The sequence below is a fragment of the Panulirus ornatus genome, chromosome 40 (assembly GCF_036320965.1).
Source record: "Panulirus ornatus isolate Po-2019 chromosome 40, ASM3632096v1, whole genome shotgun sequence".
Lineage (NCBI taxonomy): Eukaryota > Metazoa > Arthropoda > Malacostraca > Decapoda > Palinuridae > Panulirus > Panulirus ornatus.
The window spans coordinates 11,783,481-11,811,448 of NC_092263.1; the positions used below are offsets into that span (position 1 = coordinate 11,783,481).

The window sequence follows — 27,968 nt, forward strand, 5'->3', positions numbered from 1 at the left end:
TCAAGACATAGCTCTACTGCTGGGTTGATTATCTGATGTGACTGTAAGCTTTGTCATGCAGGTATGTCATTTTTAATAAACTTTATCTTGCAGGTATCTACAAGAGATTGGGTACACAGATACAATCATAGACCTACGAAGTAATAGAGTAAGGTGAGTTGCTTTATCTTTACTTGTAGATATTAAATCCCACTATTTATGGTACATGGTTTCTTAGGTTTATTAAGAGTAGATATCAAAACCCACTATTTATGATACATGGTTTCTTAGGTTTATTAAGACTGCTTGAGCAGAGTTGTGCATATTACTGTATTCCGTCCAGGAGTTTATTTAGACAGTACTTCTTACAGTTTGTAATGTCTCATAAACAGTAATACATATGAATTACAAGATGGGGATGAAGTATAGCAATAATAGAGTATATGCAGATGATCAGTTCAGGGAATGGCATGGAAGCAAACAGATGTGTGTGGCAAATGAGCAACAGAAATTATCAGTATTTCAGTTGAAACTAAGGCTGAAAAGTTTTATTTCAAAATCAACCATACATTGATACAGAAATTTCCATTTACCTAATTAATGCAAAAATGAACTATATTTATCTTTAAAAACAACGTCATTGAAGGAAATGTACTCTCCCTGGTTTTGTTTGCTGTAATTATGGATTTTTTAGTGAGGGAGATGGTTGGAGACTATCAAAGGGGAGTGGATCGGTAGATGGTGAGCACCTACCTGATTTAGACTTTGAAGACAATGATGCAGTCTTGTGTTGGAGTTTAATTGGAAGTAGTGGGAATAATGGACAGTGTGGATGAGAAGAGAAGTGTAGTTAGCATGAAGGTCATCTTCTGAAAGTCAAAGATTTTGTGAATGAAGCTGGCCAGAGTAGGGGATCTCTTGTTGGACGTTCAAGTGATTAAAGTCTTGGTTACATTTTTGTACATTGTTTGTGCATTTATTTTTGTTGAGAGTTTGTAAATTTTTGTTGTGTGATAATGCGGGAAATGGCGAATATTTATGAAAAAAATCACTGAAAATATTGAGAAAGTCACTGCTGATTTCTTTTTATGTACTCTGTTTCTTTAGTTTAAAATCTTTGGTTTCAGATCGTTGTTAGGAATAAGCAGTGGTGAAAATGAGGAAAACCATAACAATACTCCAGCTGTGAATGGTTCCGATACAACTAAAAGACAACCCGACTCCAATCGCTGGAATGCTTCAAAAAAGGTAAATGATTTGACTTGGAGATATTTTGTATCTGTTTCTCAATGTTTAGAGATATTTTGTCAGTTTCTCAGTGTTTTATGTGTGCCATGTTCTTTGTCCACTATGTCCAAATTGGAAAGTGGTATTGGATGAATCATTAGCAGAGACATCATTTTGCAGTGTGGAAAGAAGATAGACATAGAGAATGTTTAGTAGTTAGTGTTGCTGACAGTTAAGTATTCATGGGGATGAGCCTGTATAGATCTACAGTTGACCCAGCTGTTTTTCATCCTATTGGGGTTTGTTGATGAATTTGGTGAGAGGGCAAGTATGCAGCCTGTTGTGGATGAGAGGCCTTGGAAGGTGAGTCAGGTGATGTTTGCTGATGATTCAGTGCTGATGGCTGATTCAGGTGAGAAACTGCAGAAGTTGTTGACTGAGTTTGGTAGTGTTTGAAAGAAGGAAGCTGAGAGTAAATGTGAATAAGAGCAAGGTTATTAGGTTCAGTAGGGTTGAGGGACAAGTAAATTGGGAGGTAAGCTGGACTGGAGAAAAACTGGAGGAAGTGAAATGTTTTAGACATCTGGGAGTGGAGTTGGCAGCGGATGGAACCATGGAAGCGGAAGTGAGTCACAGGGTGGGGGAGAGGCTGTATGCCCTTCATCCACTTCATATAGGTTTGCTTGAAGTTATTATGTGGTAGTTATGTATAACTGGAAAAAACTTTATGTGAGAATTTGAAATTTATTGTCATATGTTAATCAAGGAAAAAATTCTGATGCTTTTAATTGTGAAAAATAAAGATGAATGTGTGTAATGACTGAACTGTTCATTTCAGCCACAATCCACACTAGAGGCACAGATACGTGATGCAGAGAAAGCCGTTATGGACAACTTTGACTTTTTACAATCGGAAGGTAAATTATATGAAATCAGTAATTTTTCCATTCATTGTGGTACGTTTATACATAAGTTCTATGCAAAAAAATTTGATGATTAAGTATTGTGCTCAACTAGATGGATTTTCTTTTTAGCTTTTGAATGGTAATTAGATGTAATAGCATCTTATTCTTCTTCACCTTAGTTGTCACACATGATATTAAGAAATAGGGGAAATGAATTTTTCTTTTGTGGATTTACTGGGGTATCCACCAGTGGTGTTTTAAAAGGACACGATGGCCTTTTGTTAGACTTCCTACTCCTTCCTCTCATCATTTTGTGTTGTAGAAGATCAGAATTCTCCTTTTGTAGTCTTTTCCTCTTTAACATACTCTTAATGTTATTATTCATGTATGCTGGATGCTTTTTATCAATCTATTTGTTAATTACCCCTTCCCTTAAGAGTAATCTGTCTATATGCACTAGCTTCACTACTCATTTTATACTGTTTTGCATATCCTTCAGCTGCTCATCAGCTTTTATTGAAAAATCATTCTTAGATTATCATTTCCCAGCTCCACTTTAATCTATTTTACTTTTGCTTATCACAGCCACGAAGATTGACATTCTGTTTGTGTGTTACCATAGTATGGTTTGATAAGAAACAGATAGTTTTTGGACGTAATGTACGATAACATTCTCCAAAAAAGTACTGCATGTGCATCCAGATCTTATCAGGTTAGATATTTGCTAAGTGTGATATTTAAGATGCCTTTATAATGAGTGTACCTCTCTGTAGGAATGGAGATGGATGATGATGATGATGAAGAGGAGCCTGAGGAAGAGGAGGATGTACATAGACTTAAGAATCCAAAAGTAGCAAAAGTGGTGAGTCATGATGAAATCATAGTTGAGGGTTTTGTTATCTCTGATTTATCATTTTAGTTGACAGATTTTTCATCGTAATGTTTAAATGACTTGAAATATCAAATGAAGGGTTATTGACATCTGCTTAGTGAGCCAGCACTTTAATGGTTGCCAAGTTGCACTCCTCTGACCTCAGTAACATGTGGATTACTAGCATTCTGTTCACAAACATACAGTCTCTCCTTGTCATATGTAACACTTAACTCATGCAGCTCATTCTCTGTAACTCTAGATTTTCATGTGGTGAGCACTATGCGCTAGCCCTGCCCTTTGACAAAATGGTAAAAGCAGTAGATAGAGGTAGTAGGTAGGAACTTTTAGGTAGGAGCATTGGGTAGGAGTAGTTGGTAAGAGCATTAGTTAGAAGTAATCAGGAACTTTAGGCAGGAGCCCTGCAAACACTGCCCTAGACTTGCCCTCTGCCAGTGGCCTGTTAAGGGTGAGGCACTAAAGGCTAAGAAGCAGCACTGGAGTTTTTCAGTTATGGAGACTGTTGCTGTGGCCACCTCTTTGAGGGAGTTCCAGTTGAAACAGGCATCATAGATATCGATAGATAGATAGATAGAAAGTTAAGAGTAAATGTGAATAAGAGCAAGGTTATTAGGTACAGTAGGGCTGAGGGTCAAGTCAATTGGGAGGTGAGTTTGAATGGTGAAAAACTGGAGGAAGTGAAGTGTTTTAGATATCTGGGAGTGGATCTGTCAGCGGATGGAACCATGGAAGCGGAAGTGGATCATAGGGTGGGGGAGGGGGCGAAAATTTTGGGAGCCTTGAAAAATGTGTGGAAGTCGAGAACATTATCCCGGAAAGCAAAAATGGGTATGTTTGAAGGAATAGTAGTTCCAACAATGTTGTATGGTTGCGAGGCGTGGGCTATGGATAGAGTTGTGCGCAGGAGGATGGATGTGCTGGAAATGAGATGTTTGAGGACAATGTGTGGTGTGAGGTGGTTTGATCGAGTAAGTAACGTAAGGGTAAGAGAGATGTGTGGAAATAAAAAGAGCGTGGTTGAGAGAGCAGAAGAGAGTGTTTTAAAATGGTTTGGGCACATGGAGAGAATGAGTGAGGAAAGATTGACCAAGAGGATATATGTGTCGGAGGTGGAGGGAACGAGGAGAAGAGGGAGACCAAATTGGAGGTGGAAAGATGGAGTGAAAAAGATTTTGTGTGATCGGGGCCTGAACATGCAGGAGGGTGAAAGGAGGGCAAGGAATAGAGTGAATTGGAGCGATGTGGTATACAGGGGTTGACGTGCTGTCAGTGGATTGAATCAAGGCATGTGAAGCGTCCGGGGTAAACCATGGAAAGCTGTGTAGGTATGTATATTTGTGTGTGTGGACGTGTGTATGTACATGTGTATGGGGGGGGTTGGGCCATTTCTTTCGTCTGTTTCCTTGCGCTACCTCGCAATACGCGGGAGACAGCGACAAAGTATAAAAAAAAAAAAAAAAAAAGAACCATTTTCAGATTTTTTCTCTCCAGGGTCTGTTCATACTACGAGCCATGAGATGATATTTTGGACATGTTGGAATTAGAAACCTCAACCTTCTAACTTACTGGTGAGGTAAATGTCTCACCCCTTGTTAAGCCTCAGTTAGTGATGGCATTGGTTTACCTTGGGTCTGCTTTTTGAAAGATCCTTCTCCACTCAGATAGAATGTTGTTGTCCCTCTCTCAGCCATTAGTGCAGATTTACTTCATGTAATCTCAGATCAGAGAAGAGGCTGGATATAACTGGCTGGGCCAATGTTTTCCATCCTGTTGTGGATAAGTACCTTTTTTCTGAATTGACAAGCGTGTGTTATATAATTGACTACAACTCTTTGTACAGAGGTAGTCTGGCATTCTGAACAATAATGACCCATATCTGTTCACTTTGTATGCTTAAAGTAATGAAAAGCACTATGATATACTGTATGGGCAGCTTTACTTATATAGTCGGGTATATAAGTAAATGTGAATGTGAATAAGAGCAAGGTTATTAGGTACAGTAGGGTTGAGGGTCAAGTCAATTGGGAGGTGAGTTTGAATGGAGAAAAACTGGAGGAAGTGAAGTGTTTTAGATATCTGGGGGTGGATCTGGCAGCGGATGGAACCATGGAAGCGGAAGTGGATCATAGGGTGGGGGAGGGGGCGAAAATTCTGGGGGCCTTGAAGAATGTGTGGAAGTCGAGAACATTATCTCGGAAAGCAAAAATGGGTATGTTTGAAGGAATAGTGGTTCCAACAATGTTGTATGGTTGCGAGGCGTGGGCTATGGATAGAGTTGTGCGCAGGAGGATGGATGTGCTGGAAATGAGATGTTTGAGGACAATGTGTGGTGTGCGGTGGTTTGATCGAGTGAGTAACGTGGGGGTAAGAGGGATGTGTGGAAATAAAAAGAGCGTGGTTGAGAGAGCAGGAGAGGGTGTTTTGAAGTGGTTTGGGCACATGGAGAGGATGAGTGAGGAAAGATTGACCGAGAGGATATATGTGTCGGAGGTGGAGGGAGCGAGGAGAGGAGGGAGACCAAATTGGAGGTGGAAAGATGGAGTGAAAAAGATTTTGTGTGATCGGGGCCTGAACATGCAGGAGGGTGGGGGGAAGGCGGGGAATAGAGTGAATTGGAGCGATGTGGTGTACCGGGGTTGACGTGCTGTCAGTGGATTGAATCAAGGCATGTGAAGCGTCTGGGGTAAACCATGGAAAGCTGTGTAGGTATGTATATTTGCGTGTGTGGACGTATGTATATACATGTGTATGGGGGGAGGTTGGGCCATTTCTTTCGTCTGTTTCCTTGCGCTACCTCGCAAACGCGGGAGACAGCGACAAAGTATAATATGATATAAAAATAGATGAATAAATAGATAAAGAACAGTTTGATTTCAAGCAACTGTTTGGCTAAAAAATACGCTGTTGAGAGGTCATGATAGTAACCAGTTGATTGATTACAAAAGAGCTTAAGAGCAAGGTAGGGCTGGATACTTCTGTGCTTTGGATAGACACGTGAGTGAAGTCTAGCTAAATAGTACAGAAAGTTTTATAGGGTATTTTATGGTTTATGTATTTTATATTGAGTGGTGATTCTTTGAACAATATGCATAATGGTAGAGTTGTAGCTGTATTTTGTTGACATACATTATGTATTTGATGGTGAACATTAAGTTATTTAACGTTGAATACTGGTTAAAGATAATGTGTTGACTTACATTATGTATGTAATGGATAGACACGTGAGTGAAGTCTAGCTAAATAGTACAGAAAGTTTTATAGGGTATTTTATGGTTTATGTATTTTATATTGAGTGGTGATTCGTTGAACAATATGCATAATGGTAGAGTTGTAGCTGTATTTTGTTGACATACATTATGTATTTGATGGTGAACATCAAGTTATTTAACGTTGAATACTGGTTAAAGATAATGTGTTGACTTACATTATGTATGTAATGGTGACCTTTAAGGGATGTAAAGGTACATTCTTGTTGAACTTAAGTAATACTATGTTGACATATGTATTTAGTAGTGAACATTAAGTGATGAATATTTTCATGTTAGTTGCTTACAGTAATACAGTAGCTGACATGCATATAAACATTGGAAAACTAAGCTATTAGCTTGCTTAACTGTAACTTGTTCATGGATTGTTTACAGCACCTTTAATGGGTACACTGCCCGTTTTGTCTCATAGCGATTGTGTTTCTCACAGTGCTGGGAACAGTGGAACAACTTGTGGACAAAGATCACATCCCAAATAATGGTGGTTTGGTTTGGAATCATTTGATCCAGATAACGTGGCAATCCCACAACTTGACTTTTGATATGCTGTGAGGCATTGAGGGTCCAGAGCCACCCCAAGGCAGAAATACAGAAACCTCTTTTAGAGCCATATTTTCTATATATAGAGAGATTGTGAGTACTTATAGCTTTTGGGGGGGGGGGGTGAATGGAGGTCATCTTTGGATTGAGGTTTCATACCTGTTGGGTACCTTGTGTCTTTCAAGATTATCCATCTCAAACATACTGATCATGGTTTTGGAGAAGGGTATTGTGTTCAAAGGCTTTAGGCCTAGCTTGCATAATGCAGAAACTGCTTCAACCTTATTTATAATAGTTTCACTTCAGTAGGTCCCTTCTAAGCTTTGTAGCTAAGTTTGATGTATTACCTGTTCAGGTAAACCACAGTTCACGTAATCTGGAACTTGTAGTGCACTCTGTGGATCTTTTTAAAATGAGGCTGAATCATTTTAGGGACATGATAGGTAAATGATAGTCACCCTTTTTCCAAAAAACTTGCTTCCTTCTTAGAATATTGATGATATAGTAGCTGAATGTTTTGGTAGTGGATGGCCCAACCGATAGGATTAGTCACCAGTTATTATTCTAAAAATGCCAGTGGAGTGGTAGCCTTCAGCACTAGAACAAAAGAAAGTGTATGATCCTTGGTAAAAGCAGATGACAAGATCATTACATATCCCTGATGTTGTTTGTTCAGTTTTGTTTTGGGATTTTTTACATATGGTAGGGGTTTATTACAGATCTTGCAATTATTTCCATTTTATGCCAAGTTTTCTTTTAAATGTGTCTGTATTTGTTCCATGCTTGTTTTTTGTTCTCATGGTAGCACGTTGAATAGTCAGTTTAGTTTCCTGGCAGGGGTTTCATGTATTTTGTAGGAGGCATTGACTTTGCTGAGTGAAGGCTGTTGATTGGTCAGAAGGCAGTTTTGGGCCGAGCGTTTTTTTCTTCTAAATGGTTGGGTAATGAGGGGTGAGAGGCATTTACCTCAGCCATAAGGTAGGGGGTTATGAGATTTCTAACCAAGAGAGATTCAAGATATCTCCTATCTGTTTCACCTACCATTTTCCCTAAAGACAGGGCTAGCATACAGTGAGCACCACAGAAAAATCTAGAGTTATGAAGAATGATTTGTGTGAGTTAAGTATAGTCAAGTGTTGTGTTTGATAAGGAGAGATTGTATGTTTGTGAACAGAATGCCATAAGTCCTCATTTGGATGAGGCAGAAAGAAGAACAGCAACCTGGGGTCAGAGGAGTGCACATTGACAACTGCTGAAGTGCTGGCTCACAGGCAGATAGTACTGGTAATTTACCCCCTTGCTGTTGGCTGCCTACCAGCTGCTGCCTATTTATTGATGATATCCTCTGTTCTTGGCGCTACCTTGCTAATGCGGGAAATGGCGAATGGTTTGAATCATTATTATTATTATTATTAGTTGATTGGTTGGTTGGTCGGAGTATGAGTTTGAATAGAGTGAACTCGATGGAAGTGAAGTATTGTAGGCATGTAGGAGAGGGACTGACAGTGGATGGAACAAATTAAGAGCTGAAATAAGCCTTAGGATAGGTGAAGGGTATATGTTCGAAGTTACATTGAAGATGGTGTGGAAAGAGGTTGCTGCTGTGAGAGCAAAGATGGGGATGGTTTATAGTAGTGTTGTATGGATGTTAGGCTTGGTCTTTAGATAAAAAAGTATGGAAGAGGGTGGATGTGTTGCAAATGAAATGCCTAAGGACAGAATGTGAGGATTGTTGATTGAGTAGAAATGGTAGTGAGAAGAGTATGGTTGATAAAGCTGAAGAAGGCATACTAAACTAGTATGGACAGAGCAGGTAAGGAGAGGCTCACAAAGAGGATATATGTGTCAGATATGGAGCAGATAAAAAGGAGGAACTAAATTGGAGACTGGAGGGAGTGAAATATGTTTTCAGTGATTGGGGGCTTAAACATGGAGGTAGATGTGAGGCTGCGTGGAACTGAGTTTTGTGGTATGCAGGAGGGCAATTTCCTCTAAATGGGCTGAACCAGGGCACTTAAAATGGTCAGGGGAAATGACACAAATGTGTGTAGTGTTTGGCTGTGGATAAGGGGCTCTAGTTTCTCTGCATTATGCATAACATCTAGAGAGTGGATGTAAGCAACTGAGATATTTTTTTTTTTGTTCTTGGTACTACCTCTGTAGCTCAGAAAATGGCAAGCAACTGTGAAAAAGAGTGGTGGAGTTGATGTCAAAGATCTTAATATTATGTGAGTGTAAATGACATGCAGTTGATACATGGACATTGTATATGTGAAATACCTTATGCTGATACACTGCATACTGTAGTGGTGGATATTTTTAGTGTACATTAGTGCAGCCAGGCTTAGCGAGTCTCTTACCCAGTCAGTTTCATTATTGGTAAAATTGATTACTAGAGTTAGTAATAATGTAGTTGAGAAGATCGATAAAGGGACTGCCATTGGTAGGCGATGGCTCGCTATCCCACACACCCTAATTTTCCATATTATCTTACACGACTATCGTCAGTCAACTAGTGCATAGGAAAACCAACCTGTTTGGTGAGTATTCATTCACACTGTATTTTTATTGAATTATACTGCTTTACGTATTATTTCTATTAGCTGTACCAGTTGGTTTTAGAGAGGGTCTGGAACATATCTCCTGTTTGTTATGTCAAAGGTGGTTTGCTTTTGATGAATTTACCTTGAGCACCATTTTCCAATGATGCATTCATTGTTTAAAAGATGCGTGGTAAAAATCGAAAGCTTTTTACTCTGTTCACAGGAAAGCATAGTGAAAGATATATGATACTATGCTTATCTTTGCAGGCTCTAGATGTTGAAGATGTCGATGGGGAATCTGTAGAACTTGACCATGAATTTCGTTTTCTGCCTGAAATGGAAGACACTTCCCGTAAGTTTATGGATTTTTTTTTCTTAAGATACTTTGTGGATGTATAGAGTTTTATGTAATTAGATTTGGATTTGTTGAAATGTTATTTTTGGTAGGTTAGACAGTTTACTGTTTCAACTCTCTGTTTTTTAAGATAAGATCTTATAATTTTTTTGGAAAAGTAGAAGAGTTGATTGTGCTGTATCTCCATTTTGTATACTGTAGCAGTGATAGGGGATACTTTTAGTGCCTCCTGTGGTTAGGGAAGGAAATACTCTCCTGAAGTAAGCCACAAAGATATAAAACAGCAGTGTGTGAATTATGTTTCATCAAATATAATGGGATGATTTGCATGATTTTTGTGTAATTATATTTATTTCTCTCTTTTTTAGTATATTAGCAAGTGGGTCCCATTGCAGGTGACCATTCAGGTAAATTTGAATGTTTTTCAACTGTGTTATGAAGGACTTTTAGAGGGAACTAAGAAGCAGGTAGAAGAATGAGGTGAAAGAAGCTTTGAAGGCTCAGAGCCTGAACGTGCAAGAGGGTGTGAGGCATGTAAAGGATACTCCGAATTGGAGTGATGCACAGTCATTAGGTTGAACTGGGACAGTGAAGCATTTGGGGGAAACCATGGAAAGGTCTCTGGGGCCTGATTGTGGATTGGGGCTGTATTTTCATTGTGTAATGCGTAACAGCTAGAGAGTGGATGTGAGCAAATGAAGTTATTTCTTCATTTTTCCTGTCACTACCTCACTAACACTGGAAATGGCAAGTATGTATGGATTTTTGGTTGTTGTTGTTGAAGATTGTGTTTCAGTTTTAAGACTGGACATGAATTTTGAAGAAGGGTTGGGTTGGGCCTTTGAATGATGTTGCTTGTGGGTGTGTTTGCACCTGATCCCTCCCATTGAATTAGGATATATTTATTTATCTGTTTATCTGTCTATCTTGATATAGCCTTCACTGTGCATTACATAGTTTATCTGTAGGTTATTTTCTTTCCTCCATTTGGTAACCTATCACAGAGATCTTGTTTTAACAGCTGTGATTTAACTGGATGTTTTAGATATGCATAAATTTATATAAATTTTCTTGCAGTCATTTGAGCATGTTCTTAGTCATCTCAGCTTCAGGGTTCAGGTGGACACCATAAGCATATGCTGCTTTTTCCGTTTATATAATATGAATCCTACTATCTCTGAATTTTTTATTGAGTATGTATTTAACAACTTTAACTGTTTTACTTATGACTTAGTGACAGTAATGGTAGCACTTGCTTGATAACATCGAGTCCCTGCTAATACTAAGTTACTATATTAGCCCTTTCTATGATATTGTTTTCTTGGGCCATGCAATGAACTGTATATGAAGAGAAATTACTGTGAGCATTGGTGTGCTTTTTTTTTTAGAATTATCCAAGTAAGAATCTCAATTAAGCTACCTTCATCCAGCCTTCTGTACAGATAACACTCCTTTGTGGATGCTTAGCATCAATATAGTTCGAAATTTCCCTTTTTGTATTTTCTTAGTTATTATGGCTATGCTGACTTATTTTGAATTTAGACTTAATGGTTGTTGCCAATAGCAAAGAGAAGCTTATTGTGCCCTGAACCTCTATTTTCTTGACAACACTGATAATCAAGATATTTGGGTCCTTTATCATATTCATCCTTATATTGCTCATTTCAATGCTAGATGGTTCTTTGAAGTCCTTTGATAGACTTAATATAATGCATTGCTGGTGAGGATGTAGTAGAGTCATTTTGGTTGTGCTGTTGAAGCTAGTTAGTAGCTGGTAGGTAGCCACTGTTCAAGGAGGTATTACTAGTACTACCCACCTGGGTATCATGAGGGTTAGTGATAGGTGTATAGGGAGCCAGCACTTCATTGGTTGTCAAGTTGTGCTCCTCTGACCCAGGTAGCTGTTTTTTTCGTTTTGCCTCTCCCACAACGGGACTGCTGGCATTCTCTCCACGAACATACAATCTCTCTTTGTCACAGATAACACTTGACAACACTTAACTCACACAACTCATTTTTGTAACTGTAAATTTTCTTGTGGTGTGCACTGTGTGCTAACCATGCCTTTTGGCAAAATGGTAAGAGCAATAGACAGATATAGTAGGTAGGAACATTAGACAGGAGCAATAGGTAGAAATAGTTAGAAGGAACATGTTGATGTGAGCATTAGGTAGAAGTAGGAGGTAGGAACATAAGGTAGGTTCCTTTGGAAGCACTGCGCTAGAGTTGCTCTCTGCCAGTGTCTTTCTAAGATCGAGGCACTAAAAGGCTAAGAAGCAGTAATAGAGTTTACCAGTTATCAACTTCTTTGCCGTGGCACCTCTTTGAGGGAGTTCCTGAAGGGAATGGGCATCAGAGATATAGATAGGAAGGTAGATTACAAGGTTTTGAATGGAGACAGCTTCATTTTATGAAATGAATTGGTATTTAAGATGAAGAAATGAGAATCACTTCTGTTATGTGGAAACCCTTGTTTTACTTAATTGACTAGACATAGGTTGAGGGTGTGTTTAAGTGAACTGAGGCAGTTAAAATCTTTAATGCATCCCATGTAAAAGTTGAAGATGATGCTTAGAGCAGATGGTTGTAATTCTCAGAAAAATCTTTTTCATGAGCTCCCAGATGTTTTTTAATAGAATCCCTTTCATAAGCCCTCAGATGTTTTGGAACAATTAAAATCCTTTTCATAGTCCCCTAAATGTTTTGGAAAACTTAAAATCCCTTTCATAAGCCCCCAGGTACTTTTTAAGTTTAAATCTCTTTCATAAGCCTGCAGTGTTTTGTAAGAGTTCAAATCCTTTTTATAAGCCCCCAGATGTTTTGTGAGAGTTACTTTTCAAAGCTGTCTTTGTACAGAAAGTTGCCCTTCTAAAGTTAGGACTGTCTCAGTACAGAAAGTTAACCTTCTGAAGTTAGGGGTGTCTCTACAGAAAGTTGGCCATTTCTTGAGGCTAGGACTACTCATCTCATTTAGGGCATCTGTTCCTCTGAAGCTTATGTGCATTGAAGAAAATTTGTTTTGAAGTTTGAGGCATATTTTCCTTATGAGTAGTTGGAAAAATTTACTTTTATCATTTACCAATTCTTCTTTCGTTACATGGATGGCATTGCTTGTAGTGATGAAAGCTGGTAGTCGGAATGACCTGTCTCATGATATTATTTCAATCAAGCTTTCACCTTCACAAAATAATTGTCAGGAATCTACAAAGCAGAGAGAAAAAACTGTCACAAAACTTGGATATAAATTGTAGAATGTTTGCATTTTACATTTTTTATCCAAGTTTTTTGATGCAGCTTTTTCTAATTTTTTTGTAGATTCCTGACAATGCTTCTGTGAAGGCGAAAGCATGATTAAAATCAAATAGTCAGTTCTGGAGAACTAGTGTTTGAGCACCCGCGTAATGGGTGAACAATATTGAGAAAATTAGAGAACATTAAAAAAGAAGATTGATAAATGTAAATATGCTGTAGTATTCAATTCTCTGTATGTATGTATTTATATTCAGTCATTCTCATATTACATAACTCTAAATTCTTTATCTTTACAGAGTTTTATGTACACTTTCTTTGCGGACTATGTTGGCAGTCTTAGCACTCAAAATAAAGGTGTTTTGACTAGCTAGCTAGAAACCAGGAAGATCAGTGCAGTGTTTTTAATTTATAAGGATTCTTTTCATTTTGATCTTTGAAATTTCATGTACTTTTTCTGATAGCACCAGAATATCTTGATTGATATTATCATAATCATATATGTCAGCGAGGATTACTACACGGCTGTCTAACTGGGAGGCCTCTTGCCTTCTTTAATTCAGTACAGGGTAATATGTGACTGATGGTTTTACTCAAAATGTGCTCTTACCTTGAATTTGTTAGTATTGCTTTAGAATGGCCATTGTATTTTGGCAATGCATAATGGTGTGAATGTCTGAAGTGCTACATGGTTCTTGTAGAAAATTTGATCTAAAATTGATGCTTAGTCCATGTTGATGGGATATTTAATGCATTTTTTCTGCTGGGTTGTGATCAGAGAGAGTTTATGGCAGAGCTCATTATACTCTTGTCATGTGCATTACATATTCCTCTATTCATTATTACCTTGCTTAGATATAAGCCAATACTGATCCAAAGGGTATGCAAAGGTCAAAATAATGGCATTCCATTACTGATAGTGCTATATTGACATACTCTTTTCAAAAAGAATTATTAATTTTTATTAGTTTGAAACTAATTTGTATCTAACTAAACAAAGTATACCCTGAAAATTACATTTATAAGTGGTATGATAGTGTGGTCTGAAGTTTCATACTTTCTTTTAAAAATGATAGTTTAGAAATTTTAATTGAATGAATTAATTGTATTATTTCCATGTGTTTTGAAGTGCCAGAAGGAAATGAGTATGCTCTGTTGGATGAAAAGTGTTAAGAATTAAATTCATGATTTAAGTTGGTTAGGATGAGACTAGATTACATGAAGTGGGTGATTGTTACTACTTCAGTTTTTACATTTTTAAAGAACATTTTCAAGAGAAAAGAGATCCCTGTCCACAATGCGTTTTATGTGTCTGCAGAATACATTGTCCGCCCCCATATACTTTCAGAGGCGATATTTGACAAAGGTTTATTGTGAGTACAAGCATATGGTGCTCTGAGGGTGAAATCATCTTACATCTGATCGCTGAGACTAGTGTTTCTGATGGTGTGAGTACCAGCAACCTGCCTCAGTGTGCCTCAGGCTATCTTAATGGAAGGATGTTCTTTCTTTACTCTTTCTGGTTGCCATTTCATTCTTGGAATTTCGCTTCAGGGTGCTGTTTTTCTTCCACCTGTTCTTCAAGATGATTGGCTCTTACCTTTCTGGGAAGGACAAAACCTGAATTCTTGCCTTGAAAGGAAATGAGGGTATTTCTTGGTACACTGGACTCTTAGAATGCACAATCAGACAGCTGCTTCCTACAAAACCACATCTTCAAGCAGAAAGCTTATAGCATACTAGGGATAGGGAATGATATGGGAGGTGTCATTTGCTGTTTGCAGATGAAACTTCTCCGGTGATAGACTTGAGATAGACTTCAGAAGCTGATGATAGAATTTGGGAGAATCTGCAAAAGGAAAAAGTTTAAAGATCACTAGATTAAGATAATGAAGTGCAGAAGGGATATGAGACAGGATTTTATGAGAGTAATTTTGAATAAGGGGAGACCTCGAGAAAATGGAGTGCCTTTAGGCTCTTGGGAGTGGACTTGGCTGTGGATGGAACCATGGGGGCTGAAGTGTCATTGGATAGGAGAGGTGTGTTGAGGAATGTGTGGAAGAAGAGGTTTATCTGTTAGAGCATTGATGAACATGTCTGGATGTTTAGTAATCATGACAGTTTTGTGTGGATTTTGAGTCTTTTTATGTAAATGGATATTTTGGAAGCGGAATATATGAGGACAATATGTGGTGTGAGGTGGAATGATTATGTAAGAAATGACTGTGTAAGAGAAAAGTAGGAGGTAGAGTATGATTGAGAGATTTGACCAGGGGATGCTGTAATGGTTCACATGTATGGAGAGGATGGGTAAAGTCTGACTAAGATCTACATTTCAGAAGGAAGGGAGAAAGGGAAGTAGGATACCAAGGAGGTGGAAAGATAGAGTAAAAGAAGCTTTGGGGTATGAGGGTCTGAACATTCAGGAGGGTAAGAGGTTTGCATAGATCAGAATGATTTTGACTGATGTGGTATATGGGAGGTAATTTAACTGTCACTAGTCTTGAGTCAGGACCTATGAATCATTATTTGGAATCAGTATGTGGTATATGGGATGCAATTTAACTGTCACTAGTCTTGAGTCAGGACCTATGAATGATTATATGGCAGATAATGTATTGTCAATGGGCTAAGTCATTACATATAAAGTATATCTTGGAATAGTATATTGGGCTTGGTTTTGGACAGTAGAGTCTGGATTCAGAGCATCATATCTATTTACCTGTTTATGCCTCTGATGCCTGTTCCCACCTGGAACTCCCACAAGAGGGTTGCCACGACAATAGAGTCTCCATAACTTGTGAACTCCAGTGCCGCTTCTTAGCCTTTAGTGCCTTACCTTTAACAGGTCAATGGCAGAGGGTAACTGTAGCGCAGTGTTTACAGAGGCTTCTGCCTAATGTTTCTACTGACTACTACCTAATGCTCTTGCCTCATGTTCCTAATGTGCATCATACTTGACAGTTAAAGAGTAAATGTGCACAAATAAGGTCATCTGTTGTTTGGTGTTGTTGCTGCCTTTCTTAGGCATAGGAAGTAGTTGTGTTTAGATAAAAGAATGATATAATTGAATATGTATTGATATATGACTTTTACAGTAGTGTTATTTTGTGTGTATTGGTGATAAGAATTGAGATGTTAATGGTTCGTGAATGGTTAACTTCGTGTATCAAATTAGAAATCAGTAAGCACTAGTATTAGTGTGGAGTCTTTTATACACCTTAGCACACCATGCAAAATTTGAGGATGTGACTGAGTTCACAACTTCATTGTCATTGAGCTTGTTACTGTTCATTGGTTTAAGGGAAATAACACTGATAGGAAATTTATTTTATATTTGTATTCTTACAACTAATGCCATGTTTCATTCTCCTTAAGTCTGTTCCCATTTCAATGTTATGCATTAGTTTTGTACAGACTAAGATCTCTCTCACATTTTCTATTACAGCTTACTATAACTTGGGTATACACTCAAAAGTATATATATTGAGTGTATGCATGTAGGAATTGCATGGACTTTCTGTTTCCTTTTTTGCTTAGAAGAATATAAGAAACATATACACTTCAGGAAAATATTCAAATTGTTGATATGATACTTGCAAAATTTCTAGTTTTGGTCATGCTAGTTGTGGCCTTGCAGGATCTTAGAAGTAATACGACTATTTGTGATATTTTATATGTATGTTGTTATTGTTCTTTTTTTGTATCAATAACTCGCACTTCATATGTATTGATAGTTCTGTATACATATCAAAAAAAACTATAAAGTAAAGCAAGTAATTTAGCCAGAATCTTTCTCTGGTGAAACATTGCATGAAGTTTGGTGGAGTGAAGTTTGGAAGCTGGTTTACTGGTCATGATTCTACAGATAATTGAGAAATTTCTTACAAACCCATTCTAACTTTGGGGTTCTGATTTATTTAACTTATTATTTGAAGTCATATTGAATGTGCATATTATTTGGAAGAATTCTCTACAGTGTGTATCTTTAAAAACTTTTTTTTTTTTTAAATGTTTGAAATTTCTTTGACAATATTGATAGAGTACTAAGAATTTCTGTGATATTTTGTAACCAGTGATTTGTAGTTATTAATACCCATTTCCATATAACTCGTACGTATCATATGAATATATTGATATTTTTGTACATATGGAAATGTAAACAAACATTTTCAGTTTGCAACACAGCCACACTACTACGTATAGTACCTCACTGCTCATGAGGGGTTCCGATATGCTCAACTTGCTAGGTCTGTTATAGCATAGACAAAGAGGATTATGTATTGTCTGGAAGAATTCCCTACTTATCGCAAAATAGGTGGCATTCTTGGGCACAGCTTAACAGTTTATGTGGGACCCTGTCTTCCATTTGGAAATATAGCACATGGTAATTCTGACAAAATATATCGTGTGTGAGATTTGATGGTTGGAGGTAAATTATAATAGCTTATGCACCATAACTCACACATTTTTCAACAGTGTGAGAAGTGATTTTTGCATATTATTGCTACTGTGTCACTGTATGGCATGGATTACTTTACCTTTTTTTTCACAGGGTCTCGTGCTTCACCAGTGTACAGCATCATCCTATTGCAGTTAATGTGATGTTTCTCAAGACTGTAATTTAGATATTTTCTTTTATCCATGAAATAACTACCCACAGATTACTCAGGACTGTCACCCAAGATATTGTATACTGATTTTGGGAAGCAGAGAAAAACAAATCATCCTAGGATCAAAATGTGATATGTTGATAGTTTTGAGGTCAGCATTTATTTTGTTAGGCTTAATTGTAAAGGTGAATTTATTTTTTATTTATTTATTTTGTACTTTTCCTGCTTTTTGCAATAGGAGACTGGCAGGAGGAATATTTGCAAGGTAAATAATGACTCAGACGGCCTTGTAGAACCTTTCATGGCTAATATTGCAAGGGTCATAGAGCCAGGTTTATGTTCATCCTTGAAGTTCATATCTCATCGTTGAAATTTGTAAACCACTATTTACAAAATCTAACATCTTAGCAGTGTAGTTTATGGAAGAATTTTTCTTGCTTGGATTGTATTTCTATGTTTGCATGCATGCTTTTCTCAGTGTTTTTTGTGGTATGCTGATAATTTTGAATTGTAGTTCATTTTAGGTTACTATGCTGTATATGAACAGAAAAATAAGATATTTTAGCTAGTACTTTGAATAATAGAATGCAATTGTATGTTTTTTCTTTATCTTTCCTTGAAGAGAGACTGGAGATTTTTAAAGGATTATGTGGCCAATGAAGGAGAATCTGTTAGTTTTCTCTATTGACATTTAGGTCTTGCTTTATGGGCATATACATTCTGAAAACAGACAAAGTTATATAACTTCCATGTTAATTTATATTTACTCCCCTGCCATTTTGATTGGGGTACATCATATTACGTGTCTGTATGTCCCATATGTTTGGAATGACATATCTTCATATATTCTTGGCATCTGTTATAGTGTTCGGAAGGGAATTAGAAGACCAGGGTTGAAACATTTCATCCGCATCGTGCCAACAGGGAAGTACCAGTTAGAAGCAAAATACTGAACATGTTTATGAATTCCTTGTGTCCGCATTTCTACGTTTTGGGAAATGATTAGTTACTGGGCACCACACAGTCTTGTACACTTGTCATGTCACATTATCCTCTTTTTTGGTAAACAATGTTATATCTCATTAAACCTTTTATTCCTTTACATTATAATGGTTTATTGACAAGCTCATTGGTTAAAGTTAGAAGGGCAAGTACCTTTTTGGCAGATTTACTGTTATTATACTTGAGAAGATTAACATTGTGATTATGACCACTACCTTAAATGTTGAACATTTTGGTGTTTAGCTAACTCCTTGCTTGTTCATTATTTGTATGAGCAACACATATCTCTAAACCTACAAGTTTTTTGTGAGTCTTTTGTTTTCTGCTTAGAGGGTGGACATTGAATAAGAACTGCAGTGTTGTTTCGAAGGAATTGTTGATAATCTACAACCTAAATCTTCTTAGCACCCATACCAGTCAAAATATTTTTTAGAGGCAGATTCTGATTTCATGAAAAGTTTCAAATAGCAGGGTACAAATTTTCCATTTGGAATTCTAGCATTTATTGCAAGATACAAAATAGTTTTCAGGGACTTTTTTATGGCACCTCATTTCTTAAAAGAATTTTCCTGTGAAGGTCAGCAACCTGTTTGTATATGTTTCAGAATTCAATTTTTAGTCAGGCCTTAAGTGGGATTTAGTCTTTTTGGCTTTCTATTTGGGATAGTGACTCATGTGCTGTATGTTATCTGTTTATTATTGATGTGCTGAGCTGGTAATCATATGATCTGTTGCTATTTTTTGATTAGTTTGACCTTTTCTTCTAAGATTTTCCCATTTGCATTCCTATTTGACGGCATAGATAGATTTGGATGGTATTGCAGTGGAATTTATTAAAAAAGGGGGTGACTGTATTGTTGACTGGTTGGTAAGGTTATTTAATGTATGTATGACTCATGGTGAGGTGCCTGAGGATTGGCGGAATGCGTGCATAGTGCCATTGTACAAAGGCAAAGGGGATAAGAGTGAGTGCTCAAATTACAGAGGTATAAGTTTGTTGAGTATTCCTGGTAAATTATATGGGAGGGTATTGATTGAGAGGGTGAAGGCATGTACAGAGCATCAGATTGGGGAAGAGCAGTGCGGTTTCAGAAGTGGTAGAGGATGTGTGGATCAGGTGTTTGCTTTGAAGAATGTATGTGAGAAATACTTAGAAAAGCAAATGGATTTGTATGTAGCATTTATGGATCTGGAGAAGGCATATGATAGAGTTGATAGAGATGCTCTGTGGAAGGTATTAAGAATATATGGTGTGGGAGGCAAGTTGTTAGAAGCAGTGAAAAGTTTTTATCGAGGATGTAAGGCATGTGTACGTGTAGGAAGAGAGGAAAGTGATTGGTTCTCAGTGAATGTAGGTTTGCGGCAGGGTTGTGTGATGTCTCCATGGTTGTTTAATTTGTTTATGGATGGGGTTGTTAGGGAGGTAAATGCAAGAGTCCTGGAAAGAGGGGCAAGTATGAAGTCTGTTGGGGATGAGAGAGCTTGGGAAGTGAGTCAGTTGTTGTTCGCTGATGATACAGCGCTGGTGGCTGATTCATGTGAGAAACTGCAGAAGCTGGTGACTGAGTTTGGTAAAGTGTGTGGAAGAAGAAAGTTAAGAGTAAATGTGAATAAGAGCAAGGTTATTAGGTACAGTAGGGTTGAGGGTCAAGTCAATTGGGAGGTGAGTTTGAATGGAGAAAAACTGGAGGAAGTGAAGTGTTTTAGATATCTGGGAGTGGATCTGTCAGCGGATGGAACCATGGAAGCGGAAGTGGATCATAGGGTGGGGGAGGGGGCGAAAATTTTGGGAGCCTTGAAAAATGTGTGGAAGTCGAGAACATTATCTCGGAAAGCAAAAATGGGTATGTTTGAAGGAATAGTGGTTCCAACAATGTTGTATGGTTGCGAGGCGTGGGCTATGGATAGAGTTGTGCGCAGGAGGATGGATGTGCTGGAAATGAGATGTTTGAGGACAATGTGTGGTGTGAGGTGGTTTGATCGAGTAAGTAACGTAAGGGTAAGAGAGATGTGTGGAAATAAAAAGAGCGTGGTTGAGAGAGCAGAAGAGGGTGTTTTGAAATGGTTTGGGCACATGGAGAGAATGAGTGAGGAAAGATTGACCAAGAGGATATATGTGTCGGAGGTGGAGGGAACGAGGAGAAGAGGGAGGCCAAATTGGAGGTGGAAAGATGGAGTGAAAAAGATTTTGTGTGATCGGGGCCTGAACATGCAGGAGGGTGAAAGGAGGGCAAGAAATAGAGTGAATTGGAGCGATGTGGTATACAGGGGTTGACGTGCTGTCAGTGGATTGAATCAAGGCATGTGAAGCGTCTGGGGTAAACCATGGAAAGCTGTGTAGGTATGTATATTTGCGTGTGTGGACGTGTGTATGTACGTGTGTATGGGGGTTGGGCCATTTCTTTCGTCTGTTTCCTTGCGCTACCTCGCAAACGCGGGAGACAGCGACAAAGTATAAAAAAAAAAAAAAAAAAAAAAAAAAAAAAAAAAAAAAAAAAAAAAAGATATGCCATATAGTGACAAAAATTATTCATATACAAGTGAATGTGGTCTTTCTTCTTCTATTCCTGGCACTACCTCAATGATGCGAGAAATGCTAGACAAGTATGAAAGAGAAGCAACGTCTACCTTTAATATGTAAAATCCACCAGGCACTGACTGAATAATTAATCATTGGTTTTAATGATAAGGTTTATGAAAATTATTGTATTACCTTTTTGGAAATGCATGGTAGGTAACATCGATTAAATTCTCTGATTTTTGTAATTTGATTAGTAATTTGATATTATTTCTGAAGATTAATTAAGATTTTGATGGCATTTGTTGTTGATTTTGTGATATTTATTGAAAATTTTATCATATTGCTGACTGGCAAAGGAAAGTTTCAGTTATATTTTGTTTTTTCATATGGCAAACATTGGATAACCTTCACTTAATACACTGGATAGCTGTCACTATTTCTGACTAAGGATGAGGATGGTGTTCACAACGTAGGTTCTCTTGATTCCTTTTTCTTATTATTTGAAACTTGAGTGATTATATGATGAACTAACTCATTCTTTTTCATCATAATGACCCTTCAAACCATGGCTAATTTTTCTTCACAGCCTTTACTAAAGATTATAGCCCCTTGCTTTTTAATCTGCAGTATGGCTGTCTCCTCCATTTAGAGCTCGGGTATTTACTGCGCCATTTTTCATTTAAGGGTAGAATTCCTCATTGCTTAGGAAGATTTCCCAAATAGGAATCAGGAATCTTTACCTACTTTGGGTGCTTCAGTTAATCTCATGAGAAGGACTTTTAAATGTAAGCTCACTTTGTGAGTTAATGTACTGTTTTATTCCTAGCAAGCAGCATAAAGTCTGTCATTTTATGAAGCAAACTTTCAAGATGTGTAGAGTTTTTTCAGTGATTTATGCTGTATGACTTTGTAATATATAATTGATCATGCTTTTTACATAGGCTGTTAGCATTACTTACTGCAAAGTGACTTTTTTTTGCCTGTATGTACTTTTGAAGACTCAAGAATCATAACAGTGTTTTGTCCTTAAAAAAGAGTGAGTCTTGCAAAACATGTTGTCTGATAATGAAATATTATCCAATCTGTCTATCTGTCTACATCTCTGATGCCTGTTCCCTCCAGGAACTCCCTCAGTGGGATGGCCATGGCGTAAGAGTATAATCCATTCATATTTCTATATCGTGGTTGCTACAGTTTGTAAGAAGTCTTTTTTTTTTCTATCTAAGAAAAGTTACTGTTGTTCATAGAAAAATTTATTCTTTGTCATTGTCAAGGATATTCAAGTGAAGTGGGTGAATATTGTCATTGTTTACAGAGGTGCACAGGTTTAATGAAATGATTTTATGATTGAAAGAAATTAGATTGTTCTGAAAAGAGTGAGCTTGAAGTAGAGGCTTGTGTGCAGAGATACCAAGAGAGAGAGATAGACTGATAAGTGACATAGGGTAAGAGTAAATGTAGCAAAGAGAATTTGTGAGGTGCGAAAGGTATTTAAGGAAGCAGTGCTCATGTGTGCAGGTGAAGTGTGCCCTAAACAGAAGTTTGAACTTGGGCATATGAAAAAGGGTAGCAAGTGGTGGGATGAGGAATTTGAATTGGTAGCAAAAGAGAAAATAGAGGTTTATTATATCTGCTTGGAAGGAATATGAGGGATTTGGTGTTCAAGGGAAAGGAACAGGATAAGAAAAATATACAAAAGTTGAAATAAAAGGAAATGACAATTGGAGTGAGAAACTATTGATAAACTTCAGTGAGAATTAGCGAAAATGTGAATGGTGATGAATAGCTTTAGGAAATTGAGACCAAATAGGATTGAGAATAAGGGGTACAGATGGGGAAGTGGAGACAGGCAAAGAAGCAGTGAAAAAGTATTTTTAAGGACTTCTGAATGTGTTTGATGATGTAATGGGAGATGTGATGTGTTTGGAATGAGATAGCATGCATCAGGAGAGATTTATGAAAAAAAGAGAGGGTAACAAAAGTCTTAAATAAGATGAAGTTTGGGAAAATAGCGGTAGTGGATGGGATTACAGATAAATTGCTCAAGAAATGGGGTGATAGTTGTTCACAGGTTGGTCTGGCTGTTCAGTGTTGTTATGGTCTAAGATGAGGTGCCTGATTACTGGTATGAGTATGTTGAGAATACTCGATAAAGTTTGTGGTATGCGCATCTGACCAAGAAGGAGCCATGTGACTCCAGGAAAGGAAGAGGATGTGTAGGTGCTTTAAGACTGGTAGAGTGCATGTGTTGGCCCTTATGTTAAGTGATGGGGACGGAAGTAAATATATGAATTGCAGTTATGTCTCTTAAGTATACCAAGTAATGAGTATGAGAAAGTGATGATTTAGAGCATAGGTGCATGCACAGACAATCTGAGCAGGGAGGAGATGCTTGGCTTTGGTGAAGTAAAGGATGTATGAACTGTATATATGCTCCGAAGAAATGCTTGGAGAATGGTAGTGGATTGTATTTATCATTTTTGAATTTGGAGAAAGGGTTGACAGAGAGGCCTTGTGGAAGGTACTACAATGTATGGGGTGGATGGAATGTCACTAAATGTTGTGTGGAATCTCTTTGGGGAAAGCGAGAAATGCTTATGAGTTGGAGGAGTGGAGGGCAAGTTGTTCCGGTTGGATATGGATCCATGTCAGGGATATATGACGTCAGTATGGTTCTTTAATCTGTTTAATGCAAGGATGGTGAGGGAGGTAAAATAAACGATTTTAGGGTAAGGGGCACATCTATGGTATGCTTGGGATGGGGAGACATGGGAGGTGAATTATTTAGCACTTGTAGGTGACATGGCTCCGGTGGCAGATTTCGGAGAGAAACCAAAAAAGCTGGTGACAGAAGTTGGATAGTGTGAAAGGAGAAATTTGAGTAAATGAACAAAAGTAGGTGAGGTGTTGTGGGGAGGATGAGACAGGAGGGTTTGAGTGTGTGTTCAAAGGTGAGAGTCTGGAGGAAGTAAGAGTTCTTTAAAGATACCTGAATTGGGTGTAGGAACTGAATAAACTGTGGGGGCTAAAGTAAGTCTTAGGGTGTTAGAGGGGACTAAGTTCATGTTTGCTTTGAGGAGGGTTTGAAAGGAGAGGTCAATGTTTAATAGGTCAAAGATGGATTTGTTTGAAGATATAGTAGTTCGTCTGTGTTTTGCTGATGTGAATCTTGTTCATTGAGCACAAAAGACCTCTTGGAAATTTGATATCTAAAGACATTATTTGGTGTGAGGTGGGCTGACCATGAAAAGAATAACAGTATTAGAGAGAGGTGTGGCAATAAGTGCAGTCTTATTGGGAGAGCTCACCTGTATGGGCTGAAATGGTTAGTACACAGAGAGTAATGAGTGAGGAAAGACTGATGTATAGAGGACCTGTGTCAGACGTGGAATGAGTAAGGGGGAGGAGCAGCCCAATAAGATGGAGGGATGGAGCGAAGGAGGCAGTGGTTTTTTTTGGGCCCACACGTTCAAGAAACTGAAAGGCATTTATGGGATGGAATGAATTGGATTGATGTGGTAGCCATAGGGAAAGGGATGTGCTGTAAGTGGGCTGAACCATGGCATATGAAGTGGTCAAGGCAATCATGGAATAACCCCTGGGTGTTGAATGTGTATAGTGGGTTCTGGTTTCAATATATTATACATACCAGCTAGAGAATGGCTGTGTGGAAATGAGTCTGTTGCTTACTTTTTCCTGACATTACCTTGCTGATACAGGAGAAGCAGCTGTGTACAAAAGAATTAGGTTATTTTTTCAGATATCAGTGAAGGAATTGTTTGGTAGATTCAGGATACAAAGTTTCTTGAAGTATTTCATTATTCAGGTTGTGAATACAGTTCAAGGCATCTCCTTCCTCTTTTTCTCATCTTCCACTGCATTTGCTAAGAATTACCAGATGTGATACTGTCCTTTTTTCAGGACACTGAAGAAAGGTCTTCCACTTGGCTCTTGTCTTATTTTTGTGATATTTAAAAATGAATTGTCAGGTTCATATCTGTGACAAACTTTCCTCTCCTGGATAAACATTTAGAGATTCTGATTTAAAAGGAAATCCTTTTCTATTGCAGTTTATACTGTACTTGATTCAATGGAGACTGTCTGTAGATGTAAATACATACTTCTCTGGTCATGGAACCTTCTCAAAATTCATTGCCTTTTCCTCATGGCGCATATCCTATAAATCTTTTCTCAGATTTCTCTCTCCCTCTTTTTTTCAGACCTCTTTGCACATAGTTATAAAAGTGATACAAGAGAGAGTGTGTAAAACCAGAAATTGCTTCGAATTTCACATGATTTTTTATTCATAAGGATAGGGTTGTTTTGCTTTAAAACCAAGGTCTTATGCCCTATGTTCTCAAAGCCTCTGAGTTGTTAAAGGTCATTATTGGAAGTCTGAGCTGGGTCTTGATAATTACCATTAATATTTTGGATTGTGTGTTTCTGACTGGAATGAAAAGAAGTAAGATTTTGTATTCAGGAATTACTGATTGTACATAGTAGAGATTGAGTGTTTGTCAGTTTCACTTTCTAGAATACAGTGGATTATGGTTTGCATGATAGAAGAGGGATAGGTTACATGGGGTTAGATTTGGATGGTATATACTGCAGAGTTTGTGGTACAGAAACTAGAATATGCAGTTGCTCTGAGGCAGGAAAACTGTTGGACCTGTCAGATGAATAGTGAAAGAATCGTTGCAAACTATCAGCTCTTTTGAAGTTTCTTAGGAGTTAGGCCAGTCGTACTTGTATTGTGAAATTGGTTTGTGTTGAATTGCTTGTGAAAAATGTACATTACCTTGGAATGGTTAGTGGAGAGTAAGCATGTGAGATGGATTTTTTGAAAGTGGAGTAAATGAGGAAATTAGAGAAGGATAGAGTAAGAATAAAGAATATAGAGGAAGCTATGGTATGATGCTCAGGACATCTCTCAGAACTGAGAAAGTTGTGTATCAGTTATATTTATAGTAAGGTTGATGTAAAAATTGTGGATGAGTCTAAATATTTGACTGTAAAGTCTATTAAGGATGGTAGTGGGAAGATATAAGTTGAAAAAAGAATTGTGCAAGGAAGGAAGTTGGCATTGCACTGACTGCTGTGGTGAACAGGAATAATTTGAGCGTAGTGTGTGCGAAAGCTTTTATGAAAAGGGGACTTGTTGCTTTGCTGATTTTATGGCTTTTAAGCCCAAGAGTAACTGTATGTCAGGATAGGTCAAATAGTAGTAGGGCAGTAGCGATGGATAGTTTGCATAGTATGGTTGGAATTAGAAGTACCAATGTTAAGATTTTGCTTATGGCAGGGAGAGGACATAGGATAGATAGAATGAAGAATGAATATTAGAGACTGTTATGTTGTGTGAAAAGTCATGAGGAAGGTAAATGGGTGATACAGTGATGCTGAACATATGCCAGAATTGGTTGGCTAAAAGATATATAACAGTACAGTAGACGCACAAGTAAGAGAGATAGACCATGGAAGAGATGTATAGATGTAGTGATAGAATTGATTATTTGTGATGTGGAGATGCTGAAGGAATTATTTGATATTGGATGCACCAGAAGCATTTTGTGTGTAGAGTTGTTGTAAATGGAGAGTTTTACTCTACAAATCCACTTCATGTGTAAGGTGAAGAGGTAAGAAACATTTTAATTGTGGGATTCCATGTTTTACTTTAACGAACTGGGCAGTGGTTGAGGATTTGAATGAGCAGTGTTGCTGAGGCAGCATGTACCTGATCCACCTCACTGAATTTGGAATGGAGTTATGATAATGAATAGATGGGTTGCAACCTGTTGTGTGCCAAGTGGAGATGTGATGGTAGAAATGATTGCAAGATTATTTAAGGCAAAAAATATGTAGGTCTGGACATGTGCAAAGTAGAATGATTTAGATGTGATGAGTAAATTTGAGTCCCAGTGGATTAGAGGTTAGGTTAACCCAAATGTATTTCTTTAAAATTGTGTCATTTCTTGAAAATTTGTTCAAACGTGCAGATAATTTTCTTGTGAAAACTTTTCAAATATAGTTTGTTCTTAATGGCTTTAGTTGCTATGGATATCTTAGAGAAGTGACTGTCCACCTGTCAGTGAATTATGCCATAGAGATATAGGTTTCAGTTTTCTTTTGTAAAGCAATTTTTTTTTCTGCTAAGCATACCGTCTGCTTGATAGTCTAGTCGTGTACTGTTTGCACAAAGTTTGTTGCATGCTCTGCAAGAGGTCGCCATGAAGGGAGATTTTTTTATTTCATAAGTGATGCAGCATTTTTTTGCACTTTTCCATGGATGAGCTCAATTGAACATGTCAAAATGATTTAGATGTAGGCACCTCAGATTTGTTTTGTTACTCCATACCTCTTTTGTTATAAGCTGCCTGCTGCCTGTTTCCAAAGATGACTTATTAATTAGATTTGAAATTAAAGCTGATGTCCTTAGCTGTAAATTATGATAAAGCACCTTGACATCCTCAAAGTTTTCTTTAGGATGTGAACTTCTTGTGCAACTCGTGAATCTTTTGATTGATAATCATTTGTTGCACTGGGAATTCACTGTAAAACTCACAGAAAGAACAGTTATATGGTGTTATAATTTTGTATTCTTATGATGAGGCTGACAGTGAATCATTGGAGATTGAAGTGTCATTTTATGTAGGGGCAGTTACTTCATGTAGATTTACAAAGTTTTTATGATTTTATTTTTTACAAAAGACAATGCACTCTGCAGTATCAGAAAAATTGGTATATTATTAGGGCTTTTGTTGAATTAATAGAATTTTTTTGAGAAAAAAGAGATTTTCAGAAGTTTAGTATAAGGTGGGGCAGTATCATATGTAAGTGGATCATAATGAAAATGCAACAGACATCATTTTTACTAGT

At 37.6% G+C, this 27,968-nt stretch overlaps 1 protein-coding gene across 4 annotated transcripts in view; it reads left to right on the plus strand.

Moving 5' to 3' along the window:
• Cka (Connector of kinase to AP-1) overlaps positions 1-27,968 on the plus strand; it is a 64,346-nt gene that overhangs the window by 6,834 nt on the left and 29,544 nt on the right. For all 4 annotated transcript variants that reach the window (XM_071685547.1, XM_071685549.1, XM_071685548.1 and 1 more), the window contains exons 4-8: positions 94-153; positions 1,107-1,227; positions 2,045-2,123; positions 2,885-2,973; positions 9,620-9,704. In XM_071685547.1, the coding sequence (XP_071541648.1) occupies positions 94-153; positions 1,107-1,227; positions 2,045-2,123; positions 2,885-2,973; positions 9,620-9,704 (434 nt within the window). The remainder of the gene's footprint in view (positions 1-93; positions 154-1,106; positions 1,228-2,044; positions 2,124-2,884; positions 2,974-9,619; positions 9,705-27,968) is intronic.